Genomic DNA, 12,404 nt, shown 5'->3' with positions numbered 1-12,404 from the left:
AGGCGATGGCGAGGACAGTTAGGAGGACTGGTGGCAAGCCAACACTTAGCAGTGACCCCTTCTCCTGAAGTCATCTCCTCCAACAGCGGTCGGGATGACGTGAATCCATCTCTCCTTCACCAGGGACGACCGAGAAGGCATAGGTCTGCCTCTCCTTGACTAGTGGTTTGGTGGCATATGGCAGGAACGGCTCAGCCTAGCGGCCGAGATGCAAAAATAATGATTCTCAAGTGCATCATAACATAGGTAATTAAATTAGAGTTATTTCAGATGCGATAAAAGAAATGTTGGTCTGTAGCAGTCCAAAGACTTTCAAAACTTGGTGTGATTAAGTATTTTTGACCAAAGTCTGGACACTCGGCATGCTTTATTGATCAGATAACAACATTACATAGTTTAGCAGCAACTTTAAATATATCTAATAGAACATGACGTAATCGGTAGGCATATAGTGGCAAATAGGTTCACCACGCTCTCCGTCTAATAGCTCAAAGTACTGTGTGTCCCAATCAGATGTGTTCATATGGCACATGGCTATTGCCGTCACACTCGCCATGCCATCTTTCAAATCCTTGAGTTGCACCCTCAAAGATTGCACTTGTTTTGGCCGATGGAAATAAAAAAACCTCATACGGAAAATCCATAGGGTGGCATGGCACCACGTTACTGCTGAGTTGGGTGATATGTTCCACAACATACATGGAGCTTGGATTCTCATGCCCATGAATCCTTGTAATGGCTGCTCGTGTGCCACTGACTCCCAATTCTCTGGTGGCAAACCTTGCCATTGCTTCGCGGGATGAGAAACACATGTGAGGTTCCTCCTTGTCAGCCGGTTTCCCACATGAATGAAGGGTGTCAGCTACCTGCTTTGCCTTCATCGAGGCATGAGGTAATTTGAAGTATGAAAGGATGGTTGGCAAGTACTTTGACTCCAATGGAGTAGATGAAAAATGAATAGACTTTGGTGCACCATCTCGTGCAAACATGGTTCCTTCAGGCAGTGTAGTGCCAATGTGTAGATTCTTCTTCAGGAATAACATGCCAGTTTGAAACTTTACATGTCCGTGTTTTTCTAGTTCTTCAGGAATGGAGGAAGCTGCATTGTTATTATTAAAATAGAAGTTTAAGAGAAATATTGACATACTAATGATATTTTTGGAGATTAAATGCATACATTTTTTCACTGGTATAAAGAAACTAAGACATCTTAAAAAAATCAACTTGATATGGTAGCACAAGTACTTACAAGAGTGTGCATGATCTGGATCCCAATGTACCGCATAAGTACTTCCATGAAAATCATTTCTTTCTATAGAAAATCACAAACTATGAGTTGCTTCAAAACTAACATGTTCTCCACCTGATAAGATATGTAGCACAAGTACTTACTGGAAGTTGAATCTTCTAGTTTCCAATCAACTTTATAAGCACTTGCCCCAAAACCTTTTTCTTCTACAAGAAATAACAAACCATGAGTTCATTCGAGACTAACCCATTCTCGACTTCGCAAGGTAGCACAAGTACTTACCAGAAGGTGCATCTTCTAATTTCCAATCTACCTTATAAGCAATTGCCCCAAAACCTTTTTCTTCTGTAGGAAATAACAAGCCTTGAGTAAACATTCATTTAGGACTAACACATTATCGACTTGGTAAGGTAGCAGAAGTACTTACTGGACCGTGCATCTTCTGGTTTCCAATCCACCTTATAAGCACTTGCCCCAAAACCTTCTTCTCCTGCAGGAAATAACAAACCATGAGTTCATTCAGGACTACATTCTTAACATGGTAAGGTAGCAAAAGTGCTTACTAGAACGTGCACCTTCTGGTTTCCAATCCACCTTATAAGCACCTGCCCCAAAAGCTTTTTGTTTTGTAGGAAATAACAAACAATGAGTTCATTCAAGACTAACACATTCTTGACATGCTAAGGTAGCACAAGCACTTACTAGAAGATGCATCTTCTGGTTTCCAATCCACCTTATAAGCACTTGCCCCAAAACCTTTTTCTTCTGTAGGAAATAACAAACCGTGAGTTCATTTGGGACTAACCCATTCTGACATGGCAAGATGGCACAAGTACTTACCGGAAGGTGCATCTTCTGATTTCCAATCCACCTTATAAGCACTTGCCCCAAAAACTTTTTCTTCTGCAGGAAATAACAAGCCTTGAATAAACATTCATTTAGGACTAACACATTATAGACTTGCTAAGGTAGCAGAAGTACTTACTGGAATGTGCATCTTCTGGTTTCCAATCCACCTTATAAGCACTTGCCCCAAAACCTTCTTCTCCTGCAGGAAATAACAAACCATGAGTTCATTCAGGACTAATGCATTCTTGACATGGTAAGGTAGCAGAAGTGCTTACTGGAACGTGCACCTTCTGGTTTCCAATCCACCTTATAAGCACTTTCCCCAAAACCTTTTTGTTCTACAGGAAATAACAAACAATGAGTTCATTTAGGACTAACACATTCTTGACATGCTAAGGTAGCACAAGTACTTACTGGAAGATGCATCTTTTGGTTTCCAATCCACCTTATAAGCACTTGCACCAAAACCTTTTTCTTCTGCAGGAAATAATAGACCGTGAGTTCATTCGGGACTATCCATTTCTCGACTTGGCAAGATAGCACAAGTACTTACCGGAAGGTGCATCTTCTGATTTCCAATCCACCTTATAAGCACTTGCCCCAAAACCTTTTTCTTCTGCAGGAAATAACAAGCCTTGTGTAAACGTTCATTTAGGACTAACACATTATCAACTTGGTAAGGTAGCAAAAGTACTTACTAGAATGTGCATCTTCTGGTTTCCAATCCACCTTATAAGCACTTGCCCCAAAACCTTCTTCTCCTGCAGGAAATAACAAACCATGAGGTCATTCAGGACTAATACATTCTTGACATGGTAAGGTAGCAGAAGTGCTTACTGGAAGGTGCACCTTCTGGATTCCAATCCACCTTATAAGCACTTGCCCCAAAACCTTTTTGTTCTGCAGGAAATAACAAACAATGAGTTCATTCATGACTGACACATTCTTGACGTGGTAAGGTAGCACAAGTACTTACTAGAAGATGCATCTTCTGGTTTCCAATCCACCTTATAAGCACTTGCCCCAAAACCTTTTTGTTCTGCAGGAAATAACAAACAATGAGTTCATTTAGTACTAACACATTCTTGACATGGTAAGGTAGCACAAGTACTTACTGGAAGATGCATCTTCTGGTTTCCAATCCACCTTATAAGCACTTGTCCCAAAACCTTTTTATTCTAAGGGAAATAACAAATCGTGAGTTCATTCGGGACTAACCCATTCTTGACTTGGCAAGATAGCACAAGTACTTACCGGAAGGTGCATCTTCTGATTTCCAATCGACCTTATAAGAACTTGCCCCCAAACCTTTTCCTTCTGCTGGAAATAACAAGCCACGAGTAAACATTCATTTAGGACTAACACATTCTTGACTTGGTAAGGTAGCACAACTACTTACTGGAAGGTGCATCGTCTGATTTCCAATCCACCTTATAAGCACTTACCCCAAAACCTTCTTCTCCTGTAGGAAATAACAAACCATGAGTTCCTTCAGGACTAACACATTCTTTACATGGTAAGGTAGCAGAAGTACTTACTGGAAGGTGCATCTTCTGTTTCCCAATCCACCTTATAAGCACTTGCCCCATAACCATTTTGCTCTATAGGAAATAACAAACCATGAGTGCATTCAATACTAACACATTATTGACATGGTAAGACAACATCAGTACTTACTGGAAGATGCATCTTCTGGTTTCCAATCCACCTTATAAGCACTTGCCCCAAAACCTTTTTGTTCTGCTGGAAATAACAAACCATGAGTTCATTCCGGACTAACACATTATCGAAGTGGCAAGGTAGCACAAGTACTTACCAGAAGGTGCATCTTTTGATTTCCAATCCACCTTATAAGCACTTGCCCCAAAACCTTTTTCTTCTACAGGAAATAACAAGTCATGAGTTCATTCAGGACTAACACATTCTCTCCATGGTAAGGTAGCACAAGTACTTACTGGAAGATGCATCTTCTGGTTTCCAATCCACCTTATAAGCACTTGCCCCAAAACCTTTTTCTTCTGGAGGAATTAACAAACGATGAGTTCTTTCATGACTAACACATAGTTGATGTGGTATGGCAGCACAAGTACTTACCAGAAGGTGCATCTTCTGGTTTCCAATCCACCTTATAAGCACTTGCCCCAAAACCCTTGTCTTCTATAGGAAATAACAAACCATGGGTTCGTTTGGGACTAACACATTCTCGACTTGGTAATGTAGTAGAAGTACTTACTAGAAGGTGCATCTTCTGGGTTCCAATCCACCTTATAAGCACTAGCCCCAAAACCTTCTCCTTCTATAGGAAATGACAAACTATGAGTTTATTCGGAATTAACACATTCTTAACGTGGTAAGGTAGCACAAGTACTTACTTGAAGGGGGTCCCAATGTATCGCATACACACTTTCACCAAAAGTGTCTTTTGCTGGAGGAAATAACAAACTATATGAGGTGATTTAGACTTGACACACCCTCGAATTGGTAAAGCTAGAACTAGTACTTACGAGAAGATGGAGGTTCACCCCCGTCGCTACACTCAGCAAAGGCCGGGAGGATGAAGAAAAAAGGCTACTGCTATATGCTTGATCGCCATGGCTAGATCACTATGAACTGAATTTCGTTGGGCGAGGAAGATAGAAGGGCCTAGGTGCCTATTTATACCACTCAACCATTTCTTTAGTAGTGGAACATAAAGAAGTGGTAGGTACACATATCCCAATTTCCCTAGTTTGTAATAAATTCTGCCATTTATTACCTGCCATAATATATTTCCCCCAAATCACGCACTTTAATTGACTACCATAAATAAACAGATTTCTTCCCTGTGCTCTCCTATTATATTTGAATGGGTATTAAAAGGCACTAATGTAGTATATTAGTTGAGTATATCAAAATGAAGGAAAGCAATATATATGGAGGTGTGATAGATCATTGTGCCAATTGAAGCACATTGATGTAATTAATATTTGTATGCCTACCATAAAGAAGAACAATATATTTTGAATCGAGGGGGTAATAATATGATAGTGTGTAAATTCGAGGCATTGATGTAGCATTTATTTCTGATATACTTTTTATGAGAAATTGATATACACTACTAGTACTCGCCATTGTAACTCATGAAAATTCGAATTTAGGTCCTAGTATTAAATAGTCACTATGATTTTTTAGATGTTTCTTCGAGTTTTGTTAGCGTTTGTGTCATGCACGGGAAGGTGGGACAATGGTAACTCCCTGAAGATGGAATAAAATTCTCCTCGCCTAGCCCCCGTCCTGGTAGTGTGTCTAGCATCGTTAGTGGGTGGCGGTGTACTGGACTAGGGGGTCCCGGCCTAGCTGGCCTAGTCCATGGACCGAACTGACAGCTCGTTAATGAGGAAGGATCCTAGAGGCCTCTAATTTGTGGTGTGAGCATATCGGGCTTCACCGAGGACTTGGTGTGTACTCCAAGTGTAGCTATTAGATTTGGCATGTAACCCCTCGAATGGCAACCGACCATGTGTAACCGTAGATACCCTGGTACTTATATAAGCCAGAGGGTTTAGTCCGCAGATGCGATCATACATTCATCACCATTGCCATTACCCCTACGGTTTAGACCATAACTTACGATCTCAAGGTAGTTCAATTATGTACTTTGATACACTCGTAATATAAGAAAGAGTAGGACGTAGGGTTTTACCTCCTTAGAGAGGGCCCGAACCTGGGTAAAAGCTTCGTGTCTCCTGTTTCTTGTTACCCATCGATCCGATCATATAACTTGGGCCCCGTACCCAAGGTATGTCGGTCTTGACAACGACATTGGTGCTTTCATTGAGAGCTCACTGTTTGGTAGACGACTCTTGTGTAGATCATAGCAGTATTGGCCGTGGTGACTTCTTCGTCCCTGGCTAGCTTTTCGCCTTTGGCAGCATTGTGCTGCATTCCGATCCGACCGACGATCTAGGCCGTGTCGAGAACTTCACTCCAAATCAAATTGCCACGTTCGACAGCCAGGAGTACACCACGGATGCCCGAGCTGACCTAGTCGCTGCAAAGATTTTTTGCCACCACTCCGGTTGTTGAAGAGCCTACTCCGGCAGTAGCACTATTGCTGCAACACTAGAGGGACCACGCGGGTTGCTGCATCCATCGTCCTCGCCGCCGCTGGTGACGCTTGCTGCAAGTCGGCAAGGGGAGTTGCACGACCGTCCGTGTCAGCGTCTTTGCAGCTACTCGCTGCAAGGTGACCTCTAACAGGGGAGTGGCAGTGAGGTGTTGAGCTTTGTTAGTGCTGTATCGGGTCGCCGGAGCTCCATTGGTGCTGCATCAAGACATCAGCGCTCCCGCTGGTGCTGCAAGGGTGCGGTGCTGAAGGCTGGTCGTGGGGCTGCAGAAGCCGGTGAAGCGGGGGGGCGGCTTGCTGGAGTTGCGATGAAGCATCGGCATTGCTGTCGGAGTTAAAGTGAAGTGTGCGTGGTTCAATGAAGCGCTGGCGGAGTTGCATTGTAGTGCCGCCAGAGATGCAATGAAGCACCGCGGGGGCGTTGAAACTTCACCGCTGCTGCAATGGAGCACCGTTGGTGTTGCCATGGGAGCTACTTGATCTTTAGTGGTGTTGCAACATAGCACATCGGCGTGCGGTCGCCGGAGTTTAGGGTGGTGCTCCGGCTCGCGTCTCGGTGAGCACACATGCAGCAGCAAGGCTTCCTTGCCGCAACCGAGGACATCGCGGTCTCCAGAGATGCGGGGGTGTCGAATTGAATGTGATTAGAGAAGAGAAGACGCGAGCTGTTTTGACGAGATCGAACAGCCATGTGCACAAGATCAGACGGCTAGCTAGGTGGATGATTTTCTAGAAAAGCATCCGACTGATTTGTCGCAGCTGCCGAAAATAAACTACCTTTCCCCCCGCATTGTTGCCTCTCATCCCTGTGTCCCGCCTACCGGCAACGTGTCCGTGGTCGGCAGATCGCCGCCTGCCAATGCCGGCATCCCCTTCCTTTCTCCACTTCTCGATGGCCATGTCCGCGCGATGGAAAGATCCTAGCAGCCAGCAACGGCGGTTTCGATCGTAGCAGGCCAGCAGTCGTGGCGCCTTGGAAACAAAGAGATTAGTACCGATATGTGTGTGCATAGTGGGCTTCAATAAACATGCCTTTTCGTCTTCCAGAAGTGCGCGTGATTGTAATGAAGCGCTGCCGGAGTTGCATTGTAGCGCCGCCAGAGTTGCAACAAAGCACCGCGGGGATGTTGAAACGTCGCCGCCGCTGAAATGGAGCACTGTCGGTGCTACCATGGGAGCTGCTCAATCTTTAGTGGCGTTGCAACACAGCATGTCGGCGTGCGGCCGCCGGAGTTCAGGGTGGTGCTCCGGCTCGCGTCTCGATGAGCACACATGCAGCAGCAAGGCTTCCTTGCCGCAGCCGAGGACATCACAGTCTCTAGAGAGATGCAGGGGTGTCGAACTGAACGTGATTAGAGAAGAGAAGACGTGAGCTATTTTTATGAGATCGAACGGCCACCTGCACAAGATCAGACGGGTAGCTAGGCGGATGATTTTCTAGAAAAGCATTCGGCTGATTTGTAGCAGCTGCCGAAAATAAACTATCTTTTAATCCATATTGTTGTCTCTCATCCGTACGTCCCGCCTGCCGGCAACGTATCCGTGGTTTGTAGATCGCCGGCATCCCCTTCCTTTCTCCACTTCTCGATGGTCGCGACCGCGCGATGGAAAGGTCCTAGCAGCCAGCAGTAGCGGTTTCGATCATAGCAGGCCAACAGTCGTGGCGGCTTGGAAACGAAGAGATTAGTAGCCATATGTGCGTGCATAGTGGGCTGCAACAAACATGCCTTTTCGTCTTCCAGGATAGCACGTGGTTGCAATGAAGCGATGCCGGAGTTGCATTGTAGCGCCGCCAGAGTTTCAACAAAGCATCGCGGGGGCATTGAAACTTCGCCGCCGTTGCAATGGAGCGCCGTCGATGCTTCCATGGGAGCTACTCGATCTTTAGTGGTGTTGCAACACAACACGTCAGTGTGCAGCCACCGAAGTTTACGGTGGTGCTCCGGCTCGCGTCTCTGTGAGCACACATGCAGCAGCAGCAGCAAGGCTTCCTTTCCGCAGCCGAGGACATCGTGATCTGCAGAGAGACGCAGGGGTGTTGAACTGAATGTGATTAGAGAAGAGAAGACGCGAGTTGTTTTGACGAGATCGAATGGCCACCTGCACAAGATCAGACGTCTAGCTAGGCGGATGATTTTCTAGAAAAAGCATCGAGTTGATTTGTAGCAGCCGTCGAAAATAAGCTACCCTTTCCCCCGTATTGTTGCCGCTCATCCATGTGTCCCACCTGCCGGCAACGTGTCCATGGTCGGTAGATCGCCGCCTGCCTGTGCCGGCATCCCCTTCCTTTCTCCACTTCTCAATGGTCGTGACCGCGTGATGGAAAGGTCCTAGCAGCCAGCAGTAGCGGTTTCGACCGTAGCAGGCCAGCAGTCGTGGCGGCTTGGAAACGAAGAGATTAGTAGCCATATTGCGTGCATAGTGGGCTGCAACAAACATGCCTTTTCGTCTTCCAGGATAGTCCGTGGTTGCAATGAAGCGATGCCAGAGTTGCATTGTAGTGCCGCCAGAGTTGCAACGAAGCACCGCGGGGGCATTGAAACTTCGCTGCCGCTGCAATGGAGCGCCGTCGGTGCTTCCATGGGAGCTGCTCGATCTTTAGTGGTGTTGCAACACAACACATCAGTGTGCGGCCGCCGAAGTTTACGGTGGTGCTCCGGCTCGCGTCTCTGTGAGCACACATGCAGCAGCAACAAGGCTTCCTTTCCGGAGCCGAGGACATCATGGTCTGCAGAGAGACGCAGGGGTGTTGAACTGAACGTGATTAAAGAAGAGAAGACGCGAGTTGTTTTGACGAGATCGAACGGCCACCTGCACAAGATCAGACGGCTAGCTAGGCGGATGATTTTCTAGAAAAAGCATCGAGTTGATTTGTAGCAGCCGGCGAAAATAAGCTACCTTTTCCCCCGTATTGTTGCCGCTCATCCATGTGTCCCACCTGCCGGCAACGTGTCCATGGTCGGTAGATCGCCGCCTGCCTGTGCCGGCATCCCCTTCCTTTCTCCCCTTCTCGATTGTCGTGACCGCGCGATGGAATGGTCCTAGCAGCCAGTAGCGGTGGCTTCGATCGTAGCAGGCCAACGGTCATGGCGGCTTGGGAACAAAGAGATTGGTAGCCATATGTGCGTGCATACTGGGCTACAACAAACAGGCATTTTCGTCTTCCAGGATATCCTGGTTTCTTTATTGGACCATGATGGCCTACTTAGCATTCTTCTAGGAGATCCTATACGGCGTTGCAGGCGCCCATTGGGATTCGAACCTGGGATCGCAATGTTGTGAGCCAACCATACAAACCAGTGCACCGAAGCAACTTTGTTGTCTACAACAAGAAAACAATACTATTTAATGTTTTGATTTAGTGAAACATTACATATACCCAATATAAATTATCTGAAAAAAGGAAACATAAATTGGAAAACAACTTCATGGATTTTGAAATAAGTTCATCAAATTTAATGAAAAATTCAAAAAAGTTCATCGATTTTGAACGAAGTTCATCATGTTCAAAAAAGTTCATCAAATTCGAAGAAGTTCATTTGTTTGATAAAAAGTTCATCGAATTTTTGAAAAAAAAGTTCACTGATTTGAAAAAAAAGTTCATCCATTTTGAAAAAGGTTCATTGGATTTGGAAAACAAAGTTCATTGATTGTGAAAAAAGTTCATCAAATCTGAAAGGAGTTCATCAAAATTGAAAAAGACTTCATCGAATTCATCTAAAAAAGTTCATAGATTTTGAAAATAGTTCATCGAATTTGGAAAAATTCACCGATTTAAAAGAAAAGTCAATTGGTTTTAAAAAAGTCATGAAATTTAAAAAGCAAAAGAAAAACAAAGACGAAAAAGCAAGAAGAGAAAATGCCAAAAGAAAAAATCAAAAAAAGGAAAACCAAACAAATTAGTTGAGAAAGGATAAAAGGAAGAAAACGAACAACATTTAGAACAGCGTGCGAGCTGGTGTACTGGTTCTACCACTTCCCTCGCAATGCACTCATCGCGAGTTTGGACCTTGCTGCACGCTCCCTTTTTGACGTTCAAAAGCAGAACAAAAAAAGTAGAATGGGTCGAGCCCAACTAACCCTGTTGCGGGCGCCGGTTTGCAGGAAAACAGTAGTAACCGGCGCCTGCAACGCCACCCATTCTTCTTACGTGGATTTTGTGCTTGTAGCCTGCAAAATGGGTTGTACATGGACTCAGGCTTTACGTTAATAACAGAGGCTAGAGGATTAGGGGGAAGCGATCTATGATCAAATTTAGCGAATAAGTGATCGCTGACAAGGGACGAGGCGATCGGGACGCCCCATCCGACCATCCCCTCGGCCCCTGTATCCATCCCTGATCGGAGGTCCTATCCCCGACGCTTTCTGAATCATGTGGGAAGGACCCCCTATCGCACACACAGGCAAGGCAATGGATTAAAATGCCGTCACGAAAAGGGGTTAAAACCCGTTTGCATAGCAGCTCGCTGTACCAGTGGAAGGAGCACCCGTCAAGGGTCGCCACCACTGTAGTTGGGCGATGGGAACCACACCATCCGTGCGCCAGTCGGCCGGAGTAAGGAGTGTCGGTCGAGGGTCGCCACCACGGTAGTCGGGCGGTGGGAACTGCACCATCAGCGCGCTGGGCCTCGCAGCCCCGGGACTATGGCCGAGGGATACACCAGGACCGCAGCCACCTCGTACTTATGTAGGGAGGTCAAGACTGCGCGACCCAGCACCGACTGGAGTCTTGCGCCATCGCGTCGCCCTGCAGGGCGAGGTCGTGCTCGCGCTGCATGGTCACGAGCGTTGTACCGCCGCCAATGACGCATGGCCGGAGCTGTGGCAGGCTTGGATGTCCACGCGGCTGGTGTCGTGGTGAATGCGGCCGCACAAATCAAAGTGCGTGCTACCAAGGCTGGTGTGCGCAGAGGCAAGGTGCAGTCATGCCGTCATGCAACGGGCAACCAAGCCAAGGGTTGATACCACGAAGAGCAGCCAAGGGTCGTGTATACAATATGTTTGTTGAAATGCCAAAGAGAGAGGGGAAGGAGGAAGAACATGCTTGATACTAACATGTGGGGTCCACTAGTCATAATGGTCAACTTAACGGTTTGGAATAACAAAGTTGACTTTCCTACCGCGTCAACCCTGAAAGATGGGCCCCGCCTGTCATAAACACGTTTAAATCGTCTAAACCGACCATTATTCGAAAGTGATAGTTTTTAGTCACAGATTTTTTTTAAAAATTGGTAGCTTTCAGTCACTTTCTAAAAAGTGGTAGTTTTGTGAGACGGATACCCTTAAAGTTGTAGTTTTTTGTCAAACATTCAGAATGCTAGGATCCACAACGCAATGGAAGGAAAATATATGAAAAAGGAATATCTTTTTATACTGTGTGCCTGCGTTCAATATTTATCTGAGTTGTAGAATTTTGCTGAGCAGTTATGTTATTGAGCAGTGCAGGCCTGAACATTTCTCACCTATCGTTGTGTCATACAAAGCTTGCATGCTTTCTAGGAATTTCAAATTCTCAATTCCATCAGATAATTAAGGACAGTAAAACTGAACCAATTCCCGGCCCTCTCACACCATTAGTAGTTTTGGCCATTGGGTCTCATGTCGTGACCATTTGTAGCGGTCTGATTGCTGCCTCACCCCGCTTCAGTTGCTAAGTGGGCTAGCTGTCCTCAGGCTGGCTACTCCGGTGGAAAAATTGGTGCATTGTGGTTGACTGGGCCTGCTCCCGCACAAAACCCATAGATCTAGTAGCCACAACTTCTTATCATTTTTGATGAATTTTCAGGTGGGGACAAAATTTCCTTCTTGATTCTCTGTCAAGATACAAAGCAGCAGATGCAGGGGACGCAGAAAATATAGTGGGACAAGTTACACCCTGTCTTCAACATGTAAACTGTGCAGTTGTTCTTTCGGCTGTCAAGGTACATTAGCCTGATTCACATGAACCATTAGCCGATGCTCATCCGTGCTAGCGAAAAAAAACTCCAAGCCTTTTTTGAGCAATAAAAATTAATTATTATGGGATATACTAATCCGGTGTGAACCTCCTCAACATAAATTTGCAACGTGTAGATGGAAGATGAATGATAAGCAACAGAGAAATGTTTACATGTAGATTTAGGTGTCTCCAGACAAGTGTGAGGAAGTTATTTAAATTCCACTGACAAAAAATTGATTCTTATGAGCTTCCACTGAAAATTC

At 45.6% G+C, this 12,404-nt stretch overlaps 2 protein-coding genes and 1 long non-coding RNA gene across 3 annotated transcripts; all 3 read right to left on the bottom strand.

The window, feature by feature from the left end:
- Positions 1 to 395: 395 nt before the first annotated feature.
- Positions 396 to 2,724, bottom strand: LOC119315745 (BURP domain-containing protein 4-like; the record flags this gene model as incomplete). Its single annotated transcript, XM_037590245.1, has 12 exons — positions 396 to 1,099; positions 1,250 to 1,312; positions 1,393 to 1,455; positions 1,532 to 1,594; positions 1,677 to 1,739; positions 1,813 to 1,866; positions 1,952 to 2,014; positions 2,090 to 2,152; positions 2,235 to 2,297; positions 2,374 to 2,436; positions 2,513 to 2,575; positions 2,652 to 2,724. Coding segments are annotated over 12 exons (1,284 nt in total), but the record flags the coding sequence as incomplete, so codon positions are not given.
- A 72-nt stretch (positions 2,725 to 2,796) lies between these two features.
- LOC119319216 lies at positions 2,797 to 3,133 on the bottom strand. Its single transcript, XR_005154386.1, has 3 exons — positions 3,075 to 3,133; positions 2,936 to 2,998; positions 2,797 to 2,859 (listed from the first exon to the last, which is right to left on the bottom strand). It is a non-coding gene; the product is annotated as an uncharacterized LOC119319216 (long non-coding RNA).
- Positions 3,134 to 3,607: 474 nt separating this feature from the next.
- Positions 3,608 to 4,517, bottom strand: LOC119315744. Its single transcript, XM_037590244.1, has 6 exons — positions 4,471 to 4,517; positions 4,193 to 4,394; positions 4,054 to 4,116; positions 3,915 to 3,977; positions 3,776 to 3,838; positions 3,608 to 3,699 (listed from the first exon to the last, which is right to left on the bottom strand). Exons 2-6 carry the CDS (start codon positions 4,341 to 4,343, stop codon positions 3,608 to 3,610), a joined length of 432 nt encoding a protein of 143 aa, XP_037446141.1. The 5' UTR covers positions 4,344 to 4,394; positions 4,471 to 4,517.
- Between the last annotated feature and the right edge of the window lie 7,887 nt (positions 4,518 to 12,404).

This window comes from Triticum dicoccoides, chromosome 6A (genome assembly GCF_002162155.2).
Source record: "Triticum dicoccoides isolate Atlit2015 ecotype Zavitan chromosome 6A, WEW_v2.0, whole genome shotgun sequence".
NCBI classification, from domain to species: Eukaryota; Viridiplantae; Streptophyta; class Magnoliopsida; order Poales; family Poaceae; genus Triticum; species Triticum dicoccoides.
This window is presented reverse-complemented; position numbering and strand designations above follow the sequence as displayed.

What these genes read in the sequence shown, in the direction of transcription:
- LOC119315744 (XM_037590244.1), bottom strand. Translation starts at nt 4,343, where the DNA reads ATGCACCTTCTAGTAAGTACTTCTACTACATTACCAAGTCGAGAATGT. An exon ending in ACCAGAAGATGCACCTTCTG is followed by an intron (nt 4,117 to 4,192) that starts GTAAGTACTTGT and finishes TAATTCCTCCAG; the next exon opens with AAGAAAAAGGTTTTGGGGCA. An exon ending in ATCAAAAGATGCACCTTCTG is followed by an intron (nt 3,839 to 3,914) that starts GTAAGTACTTGT and finishes TATTTCCAGCAG; the next exon opens with AACAAAAAGGTTTTGGGGCA.